At 47.5% G+C, this 18,500-nt stretch overlaps 1 protein-coding gene across 1 annotated transcript in view; it reads left to right on the top strand.

Moving 5' to 3' along the window:
• The window catches only part of IFT172 (intraflagellar transport 172), a 1,181,874-nt gene that overhangs the window by 963,242 nt on the left and 200,132 nt on the right, over positions 1 to 18,500 (top strand). Inside the window, exon 42 of the mRNA XM_086928171.1 lies at positions 2,146 to 2,265. Within this exon, the coding sequence (XP_086784297.1) occupies positions 2,146 to 2,265 (120 nt within the window). The remainder of the gene's footprint in view (positions 1 to 2,145; positions 2,266 to 18,500) is intronic.

Below are 18,500 nucleotides of genomic sequence, written 5' to 3'. Positions count from 1 at the left end.
GAAGCATACATGTATCCATACCAAAGTTTATGGCTAGGACAACTGAAAGTGTCCAAAACATGTGATCGCTCATGTGGCTGTCTGCTCCATAATGGACTTGTCTGGTGCTGCCTGAACACTGCTACCTGTCTTGTCCATGCATCTCTACAGAATTCAGAAGTGGATGAGTTGGCATGTCTTCTATTTTTCATGGTTCCTGAGGATTCCTGAGCATGAAACCATGAGTACATCAGTCACCCCTTTGTGTAAAGCTTACTCTGTTTCTGAATATCTTAAATTATAATTCGAAATACAGGACAGATACACATTATTTTGTGCTTTTAGTGGGTCATATGGGTAGGTGGAAATTATCCTGTTTCACAAAATCTGGATAATATACATATGTGCTCACAAATGCAGAAAACCCCAGTATCCCTTTGGTATTACCATAGCGAGATCCCTTCCAAAGATAATACCTGTTAATACAAGTGCTCTCCTTAAAAGGAAGCCACATCACTGGTGTTACTCCATGCACAACTGTTAAACCAAAGGTATTTTGTGCAGAATAATCAGTCAGTCCCTGCAGTTGTTTCTCTTTTCCACCACCTTAGGTTTTCCTTGACCACTTGAAGATAATCTTTAATCCCATGGTACCTTAGATGTTTATTTAGCAGTTTTGGACTTGGTGACTGGCATTGCTTTCACTCCAGAGTAGTGTTCATCACGTCAAGGCGACTGTTCATCTGTTTGAGTCGCTCTTCACACCTCTTTAAGTGCTACTGCTCCTTTGGAGGTTCATAGTATCGTAATCCAGACCCCTTGGTATGTACTCTTCTGTGGGTGTTCCTGAGGTAGGGTCACACTCTATAACCCCTATAGCAAACCCTTCAGAGTTGGAGGCTGCATTATCTCCTTCTTGACTCCATTTCTCAGGGGCAGCTAGTTGATTAGGCACTGGTGAAGTGTGATTTCTTGGTCAGACACTGACTTAAAATTGAGGTCCTTGTTTTACTGTTGTCTTCAGGTTCAATTTGTCAGTATTGCTATACTGAACAGTGTCCATGTTACTGTTCATCAACATCAGGTTGTGGGCAAGACCTATTTAACCAACTTCAGCACAGCTCTAGGTATTATCTAACTGGCACATTAGAAGCCCCCTTAGACACTGATCACTCCCAGCATCTTCAGACCCACAGACCATATGTGATTTTAGGATTCGTTTCTGAATCTCAGGGCCGCTGCCTCTTTCTGCTGCCACAGCAAAAGAAAATTAGGAATTAAACTACCAAAGACCTGAAATTCTCTTTTCATGTACTTGTTCATGTCATAATGTTCCCGGAATGGCCATATCCAGACTGAACTATGCAAATGGCATGTATTTGTGCCTCCCACAATATGCAAAAAATAATAGTTCACATGATCTTAAAATCTCCTAATCAGATATAAGTACGGTTCTTTTTAGACCTCACCTGAGACAACTGTGGCTCCCTGTTCAGCAGAGTATGTACCCACATGCTACCTTCCCTCTTCGGAGCTTCACCTGGTGGGTTGCCAAACACAGGGTGCCTTGTAGAGGATGACATTCCTTGTCCTATTTAGGTGCAACACACATGGTTGCATTGCTACATAACTTTATAAAAGTACCAAAAACGTATGTTTCCTGCTCCACTTCACTTTTCCTTAGATTGCACATTTTGTCGCAGTCATCTGAAGTGTCCCTCCACCATGATGCTAGTCACATTAAAAAGTCACTTTACAACACGTCCCTAACATTATGTGCAGATGCTGACTGATGAAAGCCCTTGTGTTGTGTTCAGAGACTTTCCAATGAAGGCCCATGAGGTGTGCTGAAAGCTCAGTGATGAAAGCCCTTAAGATGTATTGTTGGACTGACTAATGAAAACCTTTGAGATGTGTTGAGAGGGATGAAGGCCTTTGTGCTGTTTGCAGAAAGAATAAGATGAAACGCCCTTGTGTTGACTGCCGAGGATGACACCAAGCTGACCTCAGACTGAAGGATCTTGTGGATTGTTAAAAAGAGCACAGTTTTTCTTTGATCATCATTGCATTACCTGTGTATTTAGAGGTGGATGAACTTCCATCCAGACCCTTACATTTTTTTGTTTTAAAATCCTGTGTCCTTTCTTTTTTGTTCTTTTTGAACAGTGTGAGAACCTGGTAAAATCCAGTGAAGCAAATTCACCTGCCCATGAGGAGTTTGAACAGATGCTGCTCATTGCACACTATTATGCCACCCGCTCTGCATCGCAGGGAGTGAAGCAGCTGGTAAGTGTGCTAAAGCAACATATCACGGGCACCAGTGTGTATTTGGTGTCGTCTTAGGCATTGCATAATGTTAAAACGCGGAGCACTGTTTAACTTATGTGGACTTTTAAGTGTGCACTTTTCTATTCTTTGCTTGAAAGTGTTAAACACTCTTTTGGTCCTGGCTGAACATTTAACCTTTTTTGAGTAGTTATAGATTTTATTGGAGCAAATGAAGATGACTGCATGACTCTGCATGGATCAGAAAGAAATAGTGTGATCTGAAAGCTTCTGTATTGTGCCATCTGTGCATTTCATTTTCATTCTATTTAAGGACAAGCGTATATTACAAATGGAAGCTCTTATTGATACTGTTTTCTTTGCATCATTGTTGTCTTTAAAATATCCCACCTGTGCGAAGTGACATCGGGAGGAGGGATGCTAATTACTATCAGGTTATTCCTCTGGTGATGCATACTTTAAAACACATGGAAATGTTTGTTGTGTTCCTCCCCCAATGGTTTCTCTCTTGTTTTAATATTTTTCTTTCCCTTTCTCCTTAGTAGAAAATACTTAATAGTTTCAGCAGTTTTAGAAAGTTGTCTTTGGTGACATTGTTCATGGCTAATTTCTCTTAGATTTCCCCAGCACAAATCCCAACTGGGAATCATACGAGGCTGCGTATCACTTGCAGTAGCCTGTTAACAAGTGCCTCAGCTAGTAATATAATGTCCATGTTGATCAGTGAGATCAGTTGGTAGCCAGCACTATGTATTTGGGTCTGTGTCGTTTAGTAGGATTGGTGTATTATTTGAGATGGATGTCCAGATTTGTCATCATTATGCCGCTCCACAAGGCCATGGAATCTATGCTGGCGGGATGGATCTATTTGTGTTGTATATGGTAATGTGGACTTGGGACATTTACATTGTTGTTTTACGTTCCCTACAATACCTTTTGTGCTGCGATGAAGGGAGGAGGTGTTATGTTATGTGTATTTGTAAAGTGCACTATCGCCCTGAGGGTGTCCTGGCGCAGAATGTTTGAGAGGCTGGGCAGTAGTGGACGCAGAGGTGTTGAATAGTTTCCACTTTCTCGTGAAATAGGGGTTCAGTCAGGTAGGATGCATGGATGGCAGGGGGAATGACAATAAGTGAGGATATCAGGTTCTCTGGTAAGAACCACTGTCGTAGTGTTTGTGAGCCCAAAGTCTCCAGTGCTCAGAATGCTCAGGTGGTGATTGGAAAAATGAGTTTGAGGCTGTAAAATATCCTTCCATCGTTTGTCTGAACTAAGAGTTAAACTGTACAGTACTAGAGTTTGCACATTGACTTTCTATTGAGGTACAATAGAAAGTGGGGTCTGCTTATCACTATCATGCAGAAAAGGCATCTGAGCTGGATTTCAGGTGAAAGTTCTGTTGATCCACCTTATTCGGCGCCACGTCAGATGTATTGTTTGGCACATGGTACATCGTCTCCCAAATTTAGGAGAGCACTCAAGTCAAGCAGAAAGCAGCACTCATTCCTAAGTGATATATTTAGAGAAGCTTCACATTTCCAGATGGGGTAAAGGATCGTATGCCTTTGGTTGAGATTTCCATGGATAAGAGAGGCACGCCTTCTATTTGTAGATGGTGGTACATCAGGGGCAGTATGGCAGCCTGGGCTAGATCCCCTACCTACCGACCTAGCTGTGGAGTCAAAGTGATGTTCAGGAGCAGGAACGCAGTCTTTGATTATTGGTATGATGGATGTCCCCAAAGCTTAAATGAACCATTCTCTGACCAGCAGGGTTCTGCAAGAGGGTGCCTGAGTTCTAGCAAAAACAGGCATTTTAGGCATCAGTGTATTGAACTGGGTTTACTGCTCCAACATTCCAGTGGCGCAGCTCTGGAGGTCTTTCGGGGAAGAGGCAGGAGGAGCCATTTACTCTGATGATGTTTGTTTGCTCTCTGTCATTTGGGGCAATCTGGGCTGGCACTTCAGACACCCTGCAGGTTCTGCCATGCTTCAGCCAGTTAGGTGAGCTCAGGATCCCAGCAGTGACAAGAGTTGAGCTCAAAGTCAATTGGCTTCACAGAACTTCACTCAGGCTCTGCCATCATCCTCGCTGCCAAGGCACGCCACCCAAGTATTCTGTATTGCGTGTCTGGACTGCTGGCATCTGATAGCTCTGCAACGCTTCATAGGTTCACAATTGACAAGCTAACGAGGAACTTCCCTTTCTGTGAGCTTGAAGTGGATGTGTAGGAGGTTTTGGAGGTTGCATTGTAAATAGTTTGGGTACTTCTAAAGACAGAGTTGTCCTTGTGATATCGTCTGCATCAAATCTTAGATTGAAGCTACCCATATCAATGCCCAGGATAAAGTGACATACTTTGCAAAAAGAACCAAGGGAAGTGGTGACTTGAATTCCTTTTGTTGTGGCTTTTAACAATCTCATTGTAAACCACTGCAAGGGTAGTGCTGAGGAATTATAGACCTGTGGTGCTGGGAAATCCATTTAATCTACTAATTGCCCATGGTGAATTGTTCAGTGGGTCTGTTAGTTCAAGAGCAAGGGGCTTTTTTGCCTCTTAAAAGTCAGAGAGAAGATATGCAAAAAAAATTCACTACCACTGAATTCTACCAGTATTCTGGCCAGTGTAGCAGATTGGGAGAAAGAGTTCGAGCATTTACCTGAGGACCCTGCAGAAAGTTTGAGACAGGTGGCTCATGACATTGATCTATGCAGGCATATCTTGATTCTGATCTTGCTTTGGTTTATTTTACTGTGACAGGAATGGTTACTTTCTCCGCTGTAAGGTGTTATTCCAGGCTGAGGATGTCAAGATTTTGCTGGATGTCCAATTTTAACCTTTATACATATCTCTAATAAATTGTCTGGGAATTAGATTGACTATACATCAGACATTTCAGATGTCTCAATAGACAACAACATTTGTTATCTTATGTGCTAAGAGTAAGGCCTCTATGCCACACCGAAGTACAGATGAGTTTCTCTGACACCATTTGACAGAGGCCATTATTTTGTGAGGCAGTCCACATTTTGTAAGCTTCCGGTAGCAAGGGTAAGTAAAGCAAAGGAAAGCAGCTTAAGGTTCGGCTGCAGTATTTCTGAGGCCCAAGGCAAACTGCTGTAATACCCAATTGTAGTATGTTAAACCAAAGGAGGCATATTTAGGATTGTGTTATTTGAATAAAACAACCCGACCTAGTACTGGGAGGCATTTGTATGGGAAACGTCCTTTACAACGGAACCGTTACAACGCGGTACCGTTACAACGCAGGATTTAGAACGAAAGTCGTTACAACGACTTTCGCTGGAGGGCGCTCTAGGATAGGGGATAGGTTAATTTACTATCCAACACCTTCCCTACTATCCACGGGGAGTGGAGTTGGAATAGTAAATTAAACTATTCACTATCCAGCGCCCCCCAACGCAAGTCGTTGTAACGACTTGCGTTGTTAAACCTGCGTCGTAAAGGTACGCGTTGTACCGTCATACATCCCATTTGTATCATCAGTGAATTTTAATAGGTGACAAAAATGTGTCTGGCCATCACATTCTCATTAGATCTTAGAATATAGTTCTGAGAGCATTCTCAACCTATGTGACCTCTCCTGAAATTAAGGTGGAAAGAAAAATGGCATCTATATAAACCGGTTAAGAAATGTTTTTGTCTCCCTGAATCTTCCGAATCCAAAAATCTTGGATGTCCGAAGTCTTTGGCTTATTGCAGCAGTGGTGATCCCTTTCTTATATAGCCTGTGTGCCACAAATGGAGCTTAACACATGAGCGATCATTCCTTTACTCTTACTAGACAAACCATTGACGCATTTCATAGGAATTTTTCTATGTTGAACAATAGGTGCCACAAGCAAACTGAGAATTGAAATCAGTATAGAGGCCACTGAGGACTTTGTAGTTGTCAGACGTAGGCCAAGAGAAGGCGTTCCTGATAGTGTTTGCCAGGATCTGGTGGTGTGGACACAGGTTTTTAGGCTGTTTAGAGAGCAGGGTTTTCTAGAGTGAGTTGGAGATTATGAATGTGTTTTTGGTCCCACAATGAAAATGACTCCATATCTGTTTGTTGCAGCTTAGAGCAATGAAGCTGACGTTAACAGCTTTCCTCCCTCGATTGCAAATCACACAGCCTTTTATGTTGACAGAAATACAACTGACATGCATTATGTTAAGAAGTATGAGAGAGTTGATGATCCATCATTGGATTTTTTTTTTCATAAATTCACATGCCTGTATCGATTGTGGAAAAATCCTGTTTCCTTTTTTGACTTTAAAGAGAAATCCGGGAGATCTATTGGAACAATTCCAATTCTCAATCATTCATGGTAGTAGGGACTCACCAGCATTAAAAATCCTACACCCTCCTTGGTGAACATGGAGAAAAAGTACAAAGCACCAGATTTGATTAGTGCACGCCTTCTGAATCAAACAAAGACTTAATCTGTGGTTACTGTGGCAGCACGGAGAAGGTCTAGGAGTAGGCACTGGGACACTATGGGTAAAAGGGTGAATGATGGCTAAAACAACTGCTTAGTTTAGGTTGGAAGTACATTAAAAATAAATATGGCTATTCTATTTGCAACAATAAAACTGATGCAGTTACAGCTAGAACACAGGGCTCTAATCCTCGTCCTACAACAAGAGCAAGTAAACATTGAAAGAACGTTGAAACTCCCATCCAAGCTAGTTTTAGCCACTAATCACAAAAAAGTGAATAGTCATCCTTACTGTAGACAAAGTGGGGCCTATTAAAAGACGGCAGTTTTTAGTGCCTAAAGTAGAACTACTCATGTACTAATAAATGCTATTCACAGACCTATGGACGGAGAACTCTGCCTCTTCCTCTCATATTTTTTTCTGTTTGAAAATCTCTGCCACACTGTTGGTGATCTCTGCACATGTCGATAAACGTTACAGTAGTAAACATGGGATAATGTGGGGGAGTGGCAGGAAAATGGGAAATACTACTAAATGGGAGAGATTTAGAGTAATTTAAAGAGGAGCTTGGAGAGAAACTTATATTCAAATATTAAATGTAATTTACATTAAACACAAAATATAGTATATATTAAATAAAAATATAAGTGTAATGAAGGTAGATTTTCTTAATTCTTTTAAATTATTTGTAAATTGAATTAATATATTTAAATTAATTATTTAACATATATTTGTTAGGTTTATGTGCTGTAACACTAATCTTATTTGTTTTCGGTTTAAAGTAAATCCTTAATTTACATTTATATTTTAGATTAAAATATCTGTATTTTGTGTTTTTAAAGAAAAATAAACTTTAATCTTTTTGACCACTTACATATGCAAAGTTACTAGTAGTAACTTTACAGTCCTAGATCCCATTGTAGGAGACTCAACCCCTTGATTTGAGGGGGTGTAGGTTTGTAAGGCTACACATAGGTGTAAATCTATACTCCGAAAAGGCATTTAGCAAAAAGCGCAGAGTAACACCTAAGGGTTGAAGAGAATAGCAAATGAGTAAATATACAGGTGCATATTTACCTTTGTTGATAGCCCCCTATGTTCCAAGCCAGGACATTTTCAAGTGAGCGATCAGTTTACCTGTCAATTTAGAGAGGGCAAAAATGAATGAATGAATGTGGCCTTACGCATCCAAGCTTGGCATGCTGTTACTTTAAGAAAGCTGAAAGAGCTGTTCGGCCTCATGTCCTCTTGCATTCACCTCCTTCCACAATGTTAGTTAAGAATGCAACCAATCCAGAAAGAATTTAAAAACACTGTGGATTCAAACAGAAGGAGACTAGAACTACACAGTAATGATCGCTCTACAAATGATTTGCTCTACAACGGTGGAGGATCCCCAAAAATATTATTGCAAACAGACCGTGAGATCTCTGTACCTACAAGTGTTTCTTATGACAAAATCATCTTTGACAGGATGGGGAGCTTTCCTAAAGGATTTCCATGAAAGCGGCCTGTGGCCCCCGAGTTGTCAGCAATGCATATATATCTTCTTGAAGTAAGGGCTGTCATGTTAGTGCTCACCGTGCTGTTTTCCTATGTAGAAAATTACCAACAATATTACCACAATGTTATATCAGAAAACAGTGAGAACTAGCTGTCAAGGGAAGCTCAGCATCTTTGTTCCTAAGCTATCAAACACAAGTTGACCATCTAAGCGGAACATGCCCCAGGAAGAAACAGTACTTGTGCAGACTTTCTGAGCCGACATATACTTGCAAACCACACGTAGCAATTTGGCGACAACCAACTATGTCTGGTATTTGAGAGATCGGGTCTACCACAGCAGAATTTAATTGCTACAAATCTCAACAACAAATACCACCTATTCCAAAGTAGGTGGTCAGGTCCAAGATCAAAAGGAAAGGCCTTTTCAATGGAGTGATAGGGAAAGTTCCTGTATTCATTTTTTCCAATACCTTTGACCATAAGAGTGCCTTGCACGTTGAAAATAGAATACTGCCAGGTAAGCCTAACAGCTTCACCATGGCCCAGGTAATACTGGAAGTCTCCGCTATGGCAGATGTCAGTATACCAATCCTATTCAAAGTGAACCATCATTTTATATCATGTGGCAAAGGTCAAATGACCACAGTGACCCAAAGTCCTTACACCTTATAAACTGGCTGCTTAGGACTCTGAATCCTATAGCTTGGCTGATTTCTTCTCTGCTGGGCTCCATGACCTTCTTGCCTCTTGCATTTTCCTTGTTCCAAATGCAAGACTGCAAACAAGACCTTTACAACAGTGTCTACCCAAGTGATTGGCCTAAAGGGAGGACAACTGCGGCTAGCACTGGGAAAGAAGTAATCCCTATCATGGTAATGTATGAGGAAGAACCCTTTTCATGGTGTTACATTCTTTCAGAATCCTCTAATTTTGACAATACTCACTGAATTATCTTTCTCTGACTCAAGAGCTCATATTACAATGTCTCAGCACAAGGTCTGTGCCATAAGAGTCACTGTTGCACCAATTTCTTGGTACATTTGTATCTTGGTAACAGCAAAGGGTGTCTTGATTCAGATGAACAGCACCACAACAATACATTATCTTACTAAACAGGTAGGTACCAAATGAAGATCCATGGTTATAGAGGCTCGGATTATTGTGATGCTCTCTGGCCCAGCAGAGCTCTAACAATAAATGCAGTTCTCCTGTCAGAAAAGGAAAACCAACAAGAATATATATACTGAGTAGGTTTTACAAAGGAAACTACAAATGGGTTTTATATGATTAAATTCTACAAGACATTTTCACAAAATGTGAATATCCTACTATAAATCTTTTTACAACATCTCCAAATGCCAAATCTTTGCGTCCAAGAATGGGAACCCAGCTCTCTGGGCAATTTCCTTTTGATAAATTTCTCACAGATATTACTGTACTCTTTTCTATCAATTCCAATAATTACGGAAGTCATTTTGAAACTTCCGGATTGCCTAGCCCCAATTATTCTTATTGCTACCGAATGACCCATGCAGTAGTGATTCCAGTACGTTCGGCAAATCTTGATAAAACCATGCAAGAGGCTGCAAGGCTAGCTGTTTCACCCCAAACCTAATGCCCTTCAGTTTCGCAGCATGGCTCCTGAAAATAGACAGTGCGATGACCTAAACCTGCTGCAATCATCCATTTACTTTGTGAAGGAGGCAAAAAGAGCCCCGCAAGACTGGTTATGCCTTTAAATTGAAAAGGTTTTGCTTGTAGTGCCAACAGCAAGGTCAGAATCCTATATGATATGTCATCAAAAGGAAGTGATTCTTCCATATGTGATACATCGTGCCAAGGCTAAGCTAAAGTTTACGTCCACCTGGCTGCAATTACAGCATACAAAATAGGTCCTAACCAACATTCCTTCTATAAGGTTTATTTGCATATGGACTTACTGGAAAGCTTAAAGACTGCCTTTCCTTCTGTAAGGTTTCCTTCACCTCCTTGGGAGCTCATTCCCATATTTTCAAAATCGATGAATCCTTCATATGAAACTGTTCCGAGGCTTCATTGCAGCAACTGACATGGAATACAGCTTTTTTAGTTGTGATCACCTCCGCATGTAGAATTACAGAGTTGCAGGCCCTTTAGGCCACTGAACCTTATGCCACAAAAAGGGTTATGATGAGAACCCACCCTTCTTATCTGCCTAAAGTGTTTTCATAATTTCACTTTAAACGGAGCATCACACTTCCTGTCCGTAGTAATTCAGCTACACCAGCTGAACTTTCTTTACATTTGCAGGATATGAGGATGGTTTTACCTTTTGTCTGGATAAGACCAAAACATTTAGAAAATCTGACCAGATTTTTCTCAACTACGGCCTACCTGTGTTTGTAGGCTTGGCCGCCACTCTGAGAAAATCTCTTTCTCATTGGACTTGTCGCTTGTATCTCTTTCTGCTATCAGTTAACTAACAAACCACTACCAGGAAAACCCAAGGCTCTTTCCATTAGAGGGGAAATGACCATGCCGTTTGTTTAAGAGGCCTACTGTTACTTGATATATGCAAGGCAGTCACTTGCAAATCTGTCCACCCATTTACAAGACACTATTAACTAGATTCTGATACCAGAGCGGATTCATATGTGGGTCAAGCTACTCTTTGGAATATTTTTGGTTGACAGTTTTCTGCGTACTATTTATCAGTAGTAATGATGTGTTGCATTTTCATTTTTACTCCTTATGGCTGAGAGCTGATGGAATTCGTTTTTTGGAATATGCTTGCTACCCTATTCTAACAGTGATTACTTTGGGAAGAAGATGTAGCCTAACGGCCAGGGCAGTCAATCTCATATCTGAGGAACCGGGTTAGAGTCTCGACAGTGATGCTCAACATCCTGTGATTCTGGGCAAATCACTTAATTTCACCGTGCCTACCAAAAATTAATGTTTCCTTGTGTAACCCAAATGGTGCTCATGTAAAGCACTCTGTTACCTGATATCTTCGGGTCAAGCTCGCTCTATATAGAACTACAAAATAAATACATCTGAAAGAAACACGTTAGTGTTAGATTCCTTACCTTAGAATATCCCCAGGCGTCAGTCTGGATCCGGAAACTTTTGCGTAGCAGTACCCTTGCGCGTCGGTAGGCGTCGTCTGCAGGCGTCTCCTGCGGCTCCGCGTCCGTCGTCGGCGTCGTGCGCCGTGATGACGTCGCTGGAATATATAGACGCCGCCTCCGCGCGCTGACGTCAGTTCTTCTTTTTTCCGCGCCAGTGGACGCAGATCTGAAGAGCGGTACCCGGTCTTTTGACCAAGTTATTTCAACTTATATCTATCTTTTGTGCCTGGTAGGATGCCCGGTTTCAAAAACTGTGACGGTTGTGACCGCACGATGTCGGTCACGGACCATCACCAACTCTGTCTCCGGTGCCTGGGCCCCGACCACGACGTCGACTCCTGCGTCGATTGCCGGGCTCTGACTAGCAAGGCTAGGCGGGAGCGGTCCCGCAAGCTACTTGAGCTCCGGGTGTCGGCCCCGCATCGAGAACGGTCGCGGTCCGGCCGGAGGTCCAGGGAGCGTTCGAGGGAGCGGTCGCAGAGCCGCGCCGGGCGCTCCGGAAGTCGACATCACTCGTCGAGTTCATCAGGTAAGAAACACAAGAAGTCGGGGCGTCGTCATTGTACCCCCGACTCCCCCCGACGCTCGCGCGATGCGGCCGGGGGTTCGGGTGACCCCAACCCCGCGGCTCCGCGAGAGTCGCCGGCGCGGCCTGCCCCATACCCTCAGGTCCCTGGGCAAGGTGCGACGCCTGAGGAGATAGAGGCGTTCCTCGTGGCCATGAGGGCCCTATCTCCTCCGGCGGGTTCCACGGCGCCTACGGGCCCAGTGAACCCGTCCGGGGGCCCTAGCGGTTCAGCTGACCCTACCTCGACGCCGTCGGATGCTCCGACACCGGCGCCGCCGGCGGCGCCGATTCCGGCGCCGCTAGGACCTTCGGGGTCGACGCCGGATGGACGTCCATCCAACCCGGCGCCGATTCCTTCGGGGTTGCCCCCGGCGCCGCCTCCGCGTGACGCCGGTTCCCCGGTGCCGGCTTCGGGCGGCACTGGGACTCCGGCGCCGGCTCCGGGCGGCGCCGTCCCCATACCCTCACCGAATCTGGACGCGGAGTCGGACCGGCGTCGCTCGACGCCGGGCTCGACGCCGATGGGGCCTGTCGACCCCGTGGAGCCGGTCTACATAGTTGACACCGACTATGGTGATGATGTAGAGTACGGTGAGGGCTGGGAGGGGTCTGAGGACCCTCTGTCACGTGAGTGTCAGGATGACATGGACTGGACAGGTGATTTGGGGGACGCCAGTGGTTTGGATGACTCTCCTAACCCTGGTTTTATCTCTCCTCCTTCCGTGGCATCGGAGGAGGGAGCTGCCTATTCAGTGGTGTTGATGAGGGCTGCCAAGGCCTTAAACCTTGAGCTCCCCGCCGCGGCCGTGAGGCCTAACATCCTCACTGAGGTCTTCAAACCACGGTCATGCCCACAGGAGCCTCCGCTGCCGTTTAACGAAGCCTTATCAGACGTTCTGTTGGGCACGTGGTCCAGGCCCTCTTCAGGTGCGCCTGTTGATCGGAACGTGGCCAGACGCCACCGTCCTTGTCCGGACGACCCCAAGTTCCTGTCCACCCACCCCACCCCTGAGAGCCTGGTGATCCAGGCCTCTACCTCCCAGTCCGCATTCCCGTCGGCCCCGCCCGATCGGGAATCCAAGAGGTATGACCAATATGGCAAGAAGGTCTTCTCGTCCCTGAGTTTAGGACTGCGGTTTTGCAACACCGCTTGCCTCTTGGGCCGCTACACCCACTCTGTGTGGGATACGGTCGCGGAGCTGCTGCCAGAATGCCCCATGGAGGTGCGGGCAAAACTCGGCAAAGCTGTAGCTGAGGGCCGAGATGCAGCCAGATATTCTATTCGATGTGGTCTTGATACGACCGACTCGCTAGGCAGAGCGATGTCCACGACGGTGGCGATTCGTCGCCACGCCTGGTTGAGATCCGCCAACTTCTCGGCAGATGTCCAGAACACTTTGATGGACATGCCGTTCGATGGCTGTCATCTGTTTGGTGACAAGGCGGACCACGCGCTGGAACGCTTCAAGGACTCCAGGGTCACGGCAAAGTCCTTGGGTCTCTCGACCCAGCGCCAGCAAACGGGTTCGTTTCGCTCCTTTCGTGGCCACGGAAGGGGCGCCCCCACACGTGCTGCCAGCCACGCACCGCAGCAATCCCTTCAACGCGGTGGCGGCCGTGGAAACCGCCGTGGAGGCGGTCGGGGTCAACGGCGGGGTCAGGCCACATCTCCCCCCGCAGCATCTGCCTCAAAATCCTCCTAGTCCGTGCTTTCAGGCCCACGTGACGCCAGTGGGTGGCAGGGTTCGCCATCACCACGCCCGCTGGCGCACGATCACATCGGACAGGTGGGTGCTGCAAATCGTCCGAAGGGGCTACTCCCTCCCCTTCGAGACCACTCCTCCAGCCATGCCACCGCAGAACCACCGTGTGTCGGGGGACCACTTGCAACTTCTGCAGGAGGAAGTTACGGCCCTCTTGGCCAAGGGGGCCATCGAGCGCGTTCCTGGGCCAGAAGTAGGACGTGGTTGCTATTCCCACTACTTTCTGGTACCCAAGAAGGACAAAGGGGGCCTACGTCCTATCTTGGACCTAAGGAACGTCAACGGCTTCCTCCGGAAGGAGAAGTTCAAGATGTTGACTTTGGCTCAGGTCTTGGCTGCCCTAGACCCGCAAGACTGGATGGTAGCGTTGGACTTGCAGGATGCGTATTTTCACATCCCCGTCCTGCCGGCCCACCGGCGTTACCTGCGGTTCACGGTAGGCCAGGAGCACTTTCAGTTTATCGTGCTCCCCTTCGGCCTTACCAGCGCCCCACGGGTGTTCACAAAGGTGTTGGCGGTGGTCGCAGCCCATCTGCGCAGGTTAGGGGTTTCAGTCTTCCCCTACCTAGACGACTGGTTGTTGAAGGCGGGCTCGCCCCAGACAGTCGTCCACCACCTCCAGATGACGGCAGACCTCTTGCACGACCTGGGGTTCTCCATCAATGTGCCGAAATCACACCTGTGTCCCTCTCAAAAGCTCCTTTTCATCGGAGCGGTTCTGGACTCGGCGCAGTTTCGGGTTTATCCTCCGGAACGGCGGATCCGGGATATTCAGGCGTTGATTCCCATCTTTCTGCCGCTATCCCGGGTTTCGGTCAGGTTGACGCTGCGGCTGCTGGGGCTGATGGCTTCCTGCATCCTTCTGGTGCATCACGCCCGGTGGCGGATGCGGGCTCTGCAGTGGGACCTGAAGTTTCAGTGGGCCCAGCATCAGGGCAACTTGTCCGACCACGTCTTGATCTCGGAGGGCACTGCGAGACAACTGCAGTGGTGGCTTACGGACCGCGATTGGGTCAGGGGCAAGTCCCTCTCCCTTCCCCAACCGGAGCACGTTGTCGTGACGGACGAGTCCCTCCAGGGCTGGGGAGGCCACTTGGGAGAGGCGGAGATCAGAGGCATCTGGTCTCCGGCGGAGTCCCGGCTCCATATCAACCTGTTGGAGCTGCGGGCGATTCGTCTGGCACTGAAAGCATTCCTCCCCTTTGTCAACGGGAGTGTAGTGCAGGTGTTCACGGACAACACCACCGCCATGTGGTACTGCAACAAACAAGGCGGGGTGGGGTCGTGGACCCTTTGCCAGGAGGCTCTGCGCCTCTGGCTGTGGCTGGAACGTCAGGGCGTGACTCTGACGGTTCAACACCTGGCAGGTTCTCTGAACGCCAGGGCGGACGAACTCAGCCGTCGGTGCTCGATGGATCACGAATGGCGTCTGAACTCGGACGTGGCGCAAGGCCTCTTTCGGAAATGGGGAGAGCCTTGGTTAGATCTATTCGCCACAAAAGAGAACGCGCAATGTCATCAGTTCTGCGCATTGGAGTTTCCAAGACGGCACTCGCACGGCGACGCCTTTCGGCGCGAGTGGAGTTGCGGTCTGTTATACGCCTTTCCGCCTATACCACTTCTGCCCAGAGTGCTGAAGAAGATCAGGCGCGACCGGGCCCAAGTTATCCTTGTGGCTCCGGACTGGGCTCGAAGGTACTGGTATCCCGAGCTACTCAGCATGTCAGTCGGTCCCCCGATCCGCCTGCCTCTTCAGGAGGACCTTCTGTCGCAGCAACAGGGGACGGTCCTCCACCCGAACCTGTCCAGTCTCCACCTCCATGCTTGGAGATTGAGCGGCGGCAGTTGAGGCCATTTGACTTGCCTCCTGAAGTCTGTAATGTAATTCTGGCAGCCAGGCGTCCCTCCACGAAATCGGTATACGCCTGTCGGTGGAACAAGTTTGTGGCATGGTGCACAGCAAAGGCTGTGGATCCCCTTTCTGCCCCTCTCTCCGAGGTTCTTCTGTTCCTTCTCTCTCTTGCCCAGCAGGGCTCTGCTCTGTGCACTATCAAGGGCTACCTTTCTGCCCTTTCAGCCTTTCTTAGGCTTCCTGATCAGCCTTCTTTGTTCAAGTCCCCAATTGTAACGAGATTCTTGAAGGGCATCACACACATGTATCCACCTGTTCCGTTTGTGATGCCTCAGTGGGACTTGAACCTGGTTCTAACCTTTTTAATGTGTGCTCCCTTTGAGCCCCTTCATTCTTGCCCTCTCCGTCTCCTGACTTTAAAGACAGCTTTCCTGGTTGCCATCACCTCTGCCAGGAGGGTGAGTGAGCTCCAGGCTCTTTCTGTCAAACCTCCTTTCTTGTCCATCCATCCTGACAAGGTGGTTCTGAGGACTAGACCTTCTTTCCTGCCCAAAGTAGTTTCTGCTTTCCATATCGGGCAGTCCATCACCCTCCCTTCCTTCTTCCCGCCTCCGCATCCTTCAAAGGATGAAGAGCGGCTCCATCGTCTGGACCCAAAATGTGCGCTTTCATTTTATATGGATCGCACACGCCAGTTCCGGGTGGATGACCAACTGTTTGTTGGCTACGTGGGTGCGAAGAAGGGACGGGCGGTACATAAACGGACCATCTCTCGGTGGGTCGTTCTGTGCATCAAAGCGTGCTACTCTTTGGCTCGGAAGGAGCCTCCTGTTGGGCTGAGGGCCCATTCCACTCGGGCCACGGCGGCTACTACTGCCCTGGGCCGGGGAGTCCCCTTGCAGGACATTTGCCAAGCGGCTACGTGGGCCTCGCTGCACACCTTTGCGAGGCACTACTGCCTGGACAGTCAAGTCCGGAGGGATGGCTTCTTTGGCCGTTCTGTCCTCCAGGACTTTCTGGTGTAGGAATGTATTGGTTCGCAGACCCACCACCGGGGTTGGTATTGCTGGGGTATCTATTCTAAGGTAAGGAATCTAACACTAACGTGTTTCTTTCAGATGAACAAGTTACTTACCTTCGGTAACGATATATCTGTAACAAACATTAGTTAGTGTTAGATTCCTTACCGAACCCACCCATCCTCCCCGTTCTGCGAACTGATACCTAGGGTTAAGGTCATCCCTTTCAGGGCCCTAGTTTCACATGGCACCAGTGTTGGTTCTCTCATGGCTCTGCGTCTTCTGGCGCGGAAAAGCTGTGTACAAAGAACTGACGTCAGCGCGCGGAGGCGGCGTCTATATACTCCAGCGACGTCATCACAGCGCACAACGCCGACGACGGACGCGGAGCCGCAGGAGACGCCTGCAGACGACGCCTACCGACGCGCAAGGGTACTGCTACGCAAAAGTTTCCGGATCCAGACTGACGCCTGGGGATATTCTAAGGTAAGGAATCTAACACTAACTAATGTTTCTTACAGATATATCGTTACCGAAGGTAAGTAACTTGTTCATTACTATCAGTGAAGCTTCTAGGAAAAAAAAGTCTACCAATTATTTTCTAAGTCAGCTCTTTCTGTACACATCAAACAGAATTGACCCTGTGAGGAAAACAGCCAGTAGAGTGCTTCATGGGTTTGGAAACTCCTTAGGCTGTATTACGCAGTGCAGCACATTTTCCTTATTGGTACCGGGCGCACCTTTCAAAAGGTGTGCTCAGCACTAACAAGGAGAGTGCACTGTATTATGTTGAATGTGCTGCACCCAGGGCAGCGGCGAGCTTGTGCTGCTCTAGGGGCAGCACATTCAAGTGAAATACACAGCTGCTGCTTCAAAGCTGCTCCGTGTTTCACATTTTTTATGGGGGATTAGAGATAACCTAGCATGCTTGTGCAGTGAGTGACTGCACTCCCCTGCAAGGGGATATCTAGGGTGCGGCGATAGGACCCCTGTTCATCCTTCTAGGAGGCTGCTATCAGGGGGGGTGCACTGACAGTGCTCCACCTTTCTGATGGATACATCTGCCAGTGGATTCCTCACCTTATGAATATCCCCCTGCGTCAGCAACGTTCAGAAAATTCTTTTGTAGCACGCCGGCGTGGACGACGTCATAGGAGCACCGCATCGCACGCGACTCCGACTGACGTCACTGACTCCTTATTATGCCTACGTCGGCGTGAAGACATCAGTTCCCTTTTTTCCGCGTCGTCAACGCTAACGGTTTCGGGGAACCTCTGTAGCTGTTGGTAACTTTGTTACTGTTTTTCTCTGTTTGGCTTCTTGCTTCTTTGTTTCTCGTAGAAGATGTCGACTAAGAAGACCGGGTTCAAGCCTTGTGGGGAGTGCGGCAAGATGATGTCGATTACGGCCCCACATGAAGATTGTATCTGGTGCCTGAGTTAGGACCACAATGTCAAAGGCTGTTCTTCGTGTAAGAAGATGAATCCGAAGGCTCTTTGAGAGAGGGAAGCGAAACTTCTGGTGGCGAAGTTGAAAAGTAGAAAAGGGAAGAAGACTTCGAGAACGCGTTTGAGCAGGGCGGTTCGAAGTCGAAGTCGAGGTCTCGCACGGCGTCGTCTTCTGGTCATGCTTCGAGGTCAGCGTAGAAAAAGCATAAGAAGCAAAGGCATGGATCTCGTCATCACTCCGGTAAGGACTCGGAGTCGAGGCCGAAGTCGCCTAAGAGGAGGCATAGAAAAGATGAGGTGTCTCCTTCGCTTGGTGTTCCAGAAGGTGAGGCTTCGCCCTTGTAGTCGCCGGTGCATTCTCCGACTCCGGTGTTGTTTCCCTCTACGGCGCCGTCCCCGGCTCATGAGGAAGAAGAGGCTCCTTTACAAGAGGGCTCGGTGACGGGGAACAGCCTTTACGACGCGGCTGTTACACCGCCGTGCCGTTACAACGCGGTCTTTTCAACGCAAGTCGTTACCACG

Source organism: Lissotriton vulgaris, chromosome 6, assembly GCF_964263255.1.
Source record: "Lissotriton vulgaris chromosome 6, aLisVul1.2, whole genome shotgun sequence".
In the NCBI taxonomy this organism is placed as follows: domain Eukaryota; kingdom Metazoa; phylum Chordata; class Amphibia; order Caudata; family Salamandridae; genus Lissotriton; species Lissotriton vulgaris.
Note: the sequence above shows the minus strand (reverse complement) of the source record. Positions and strands in the feature narration are given on the sequence as shown.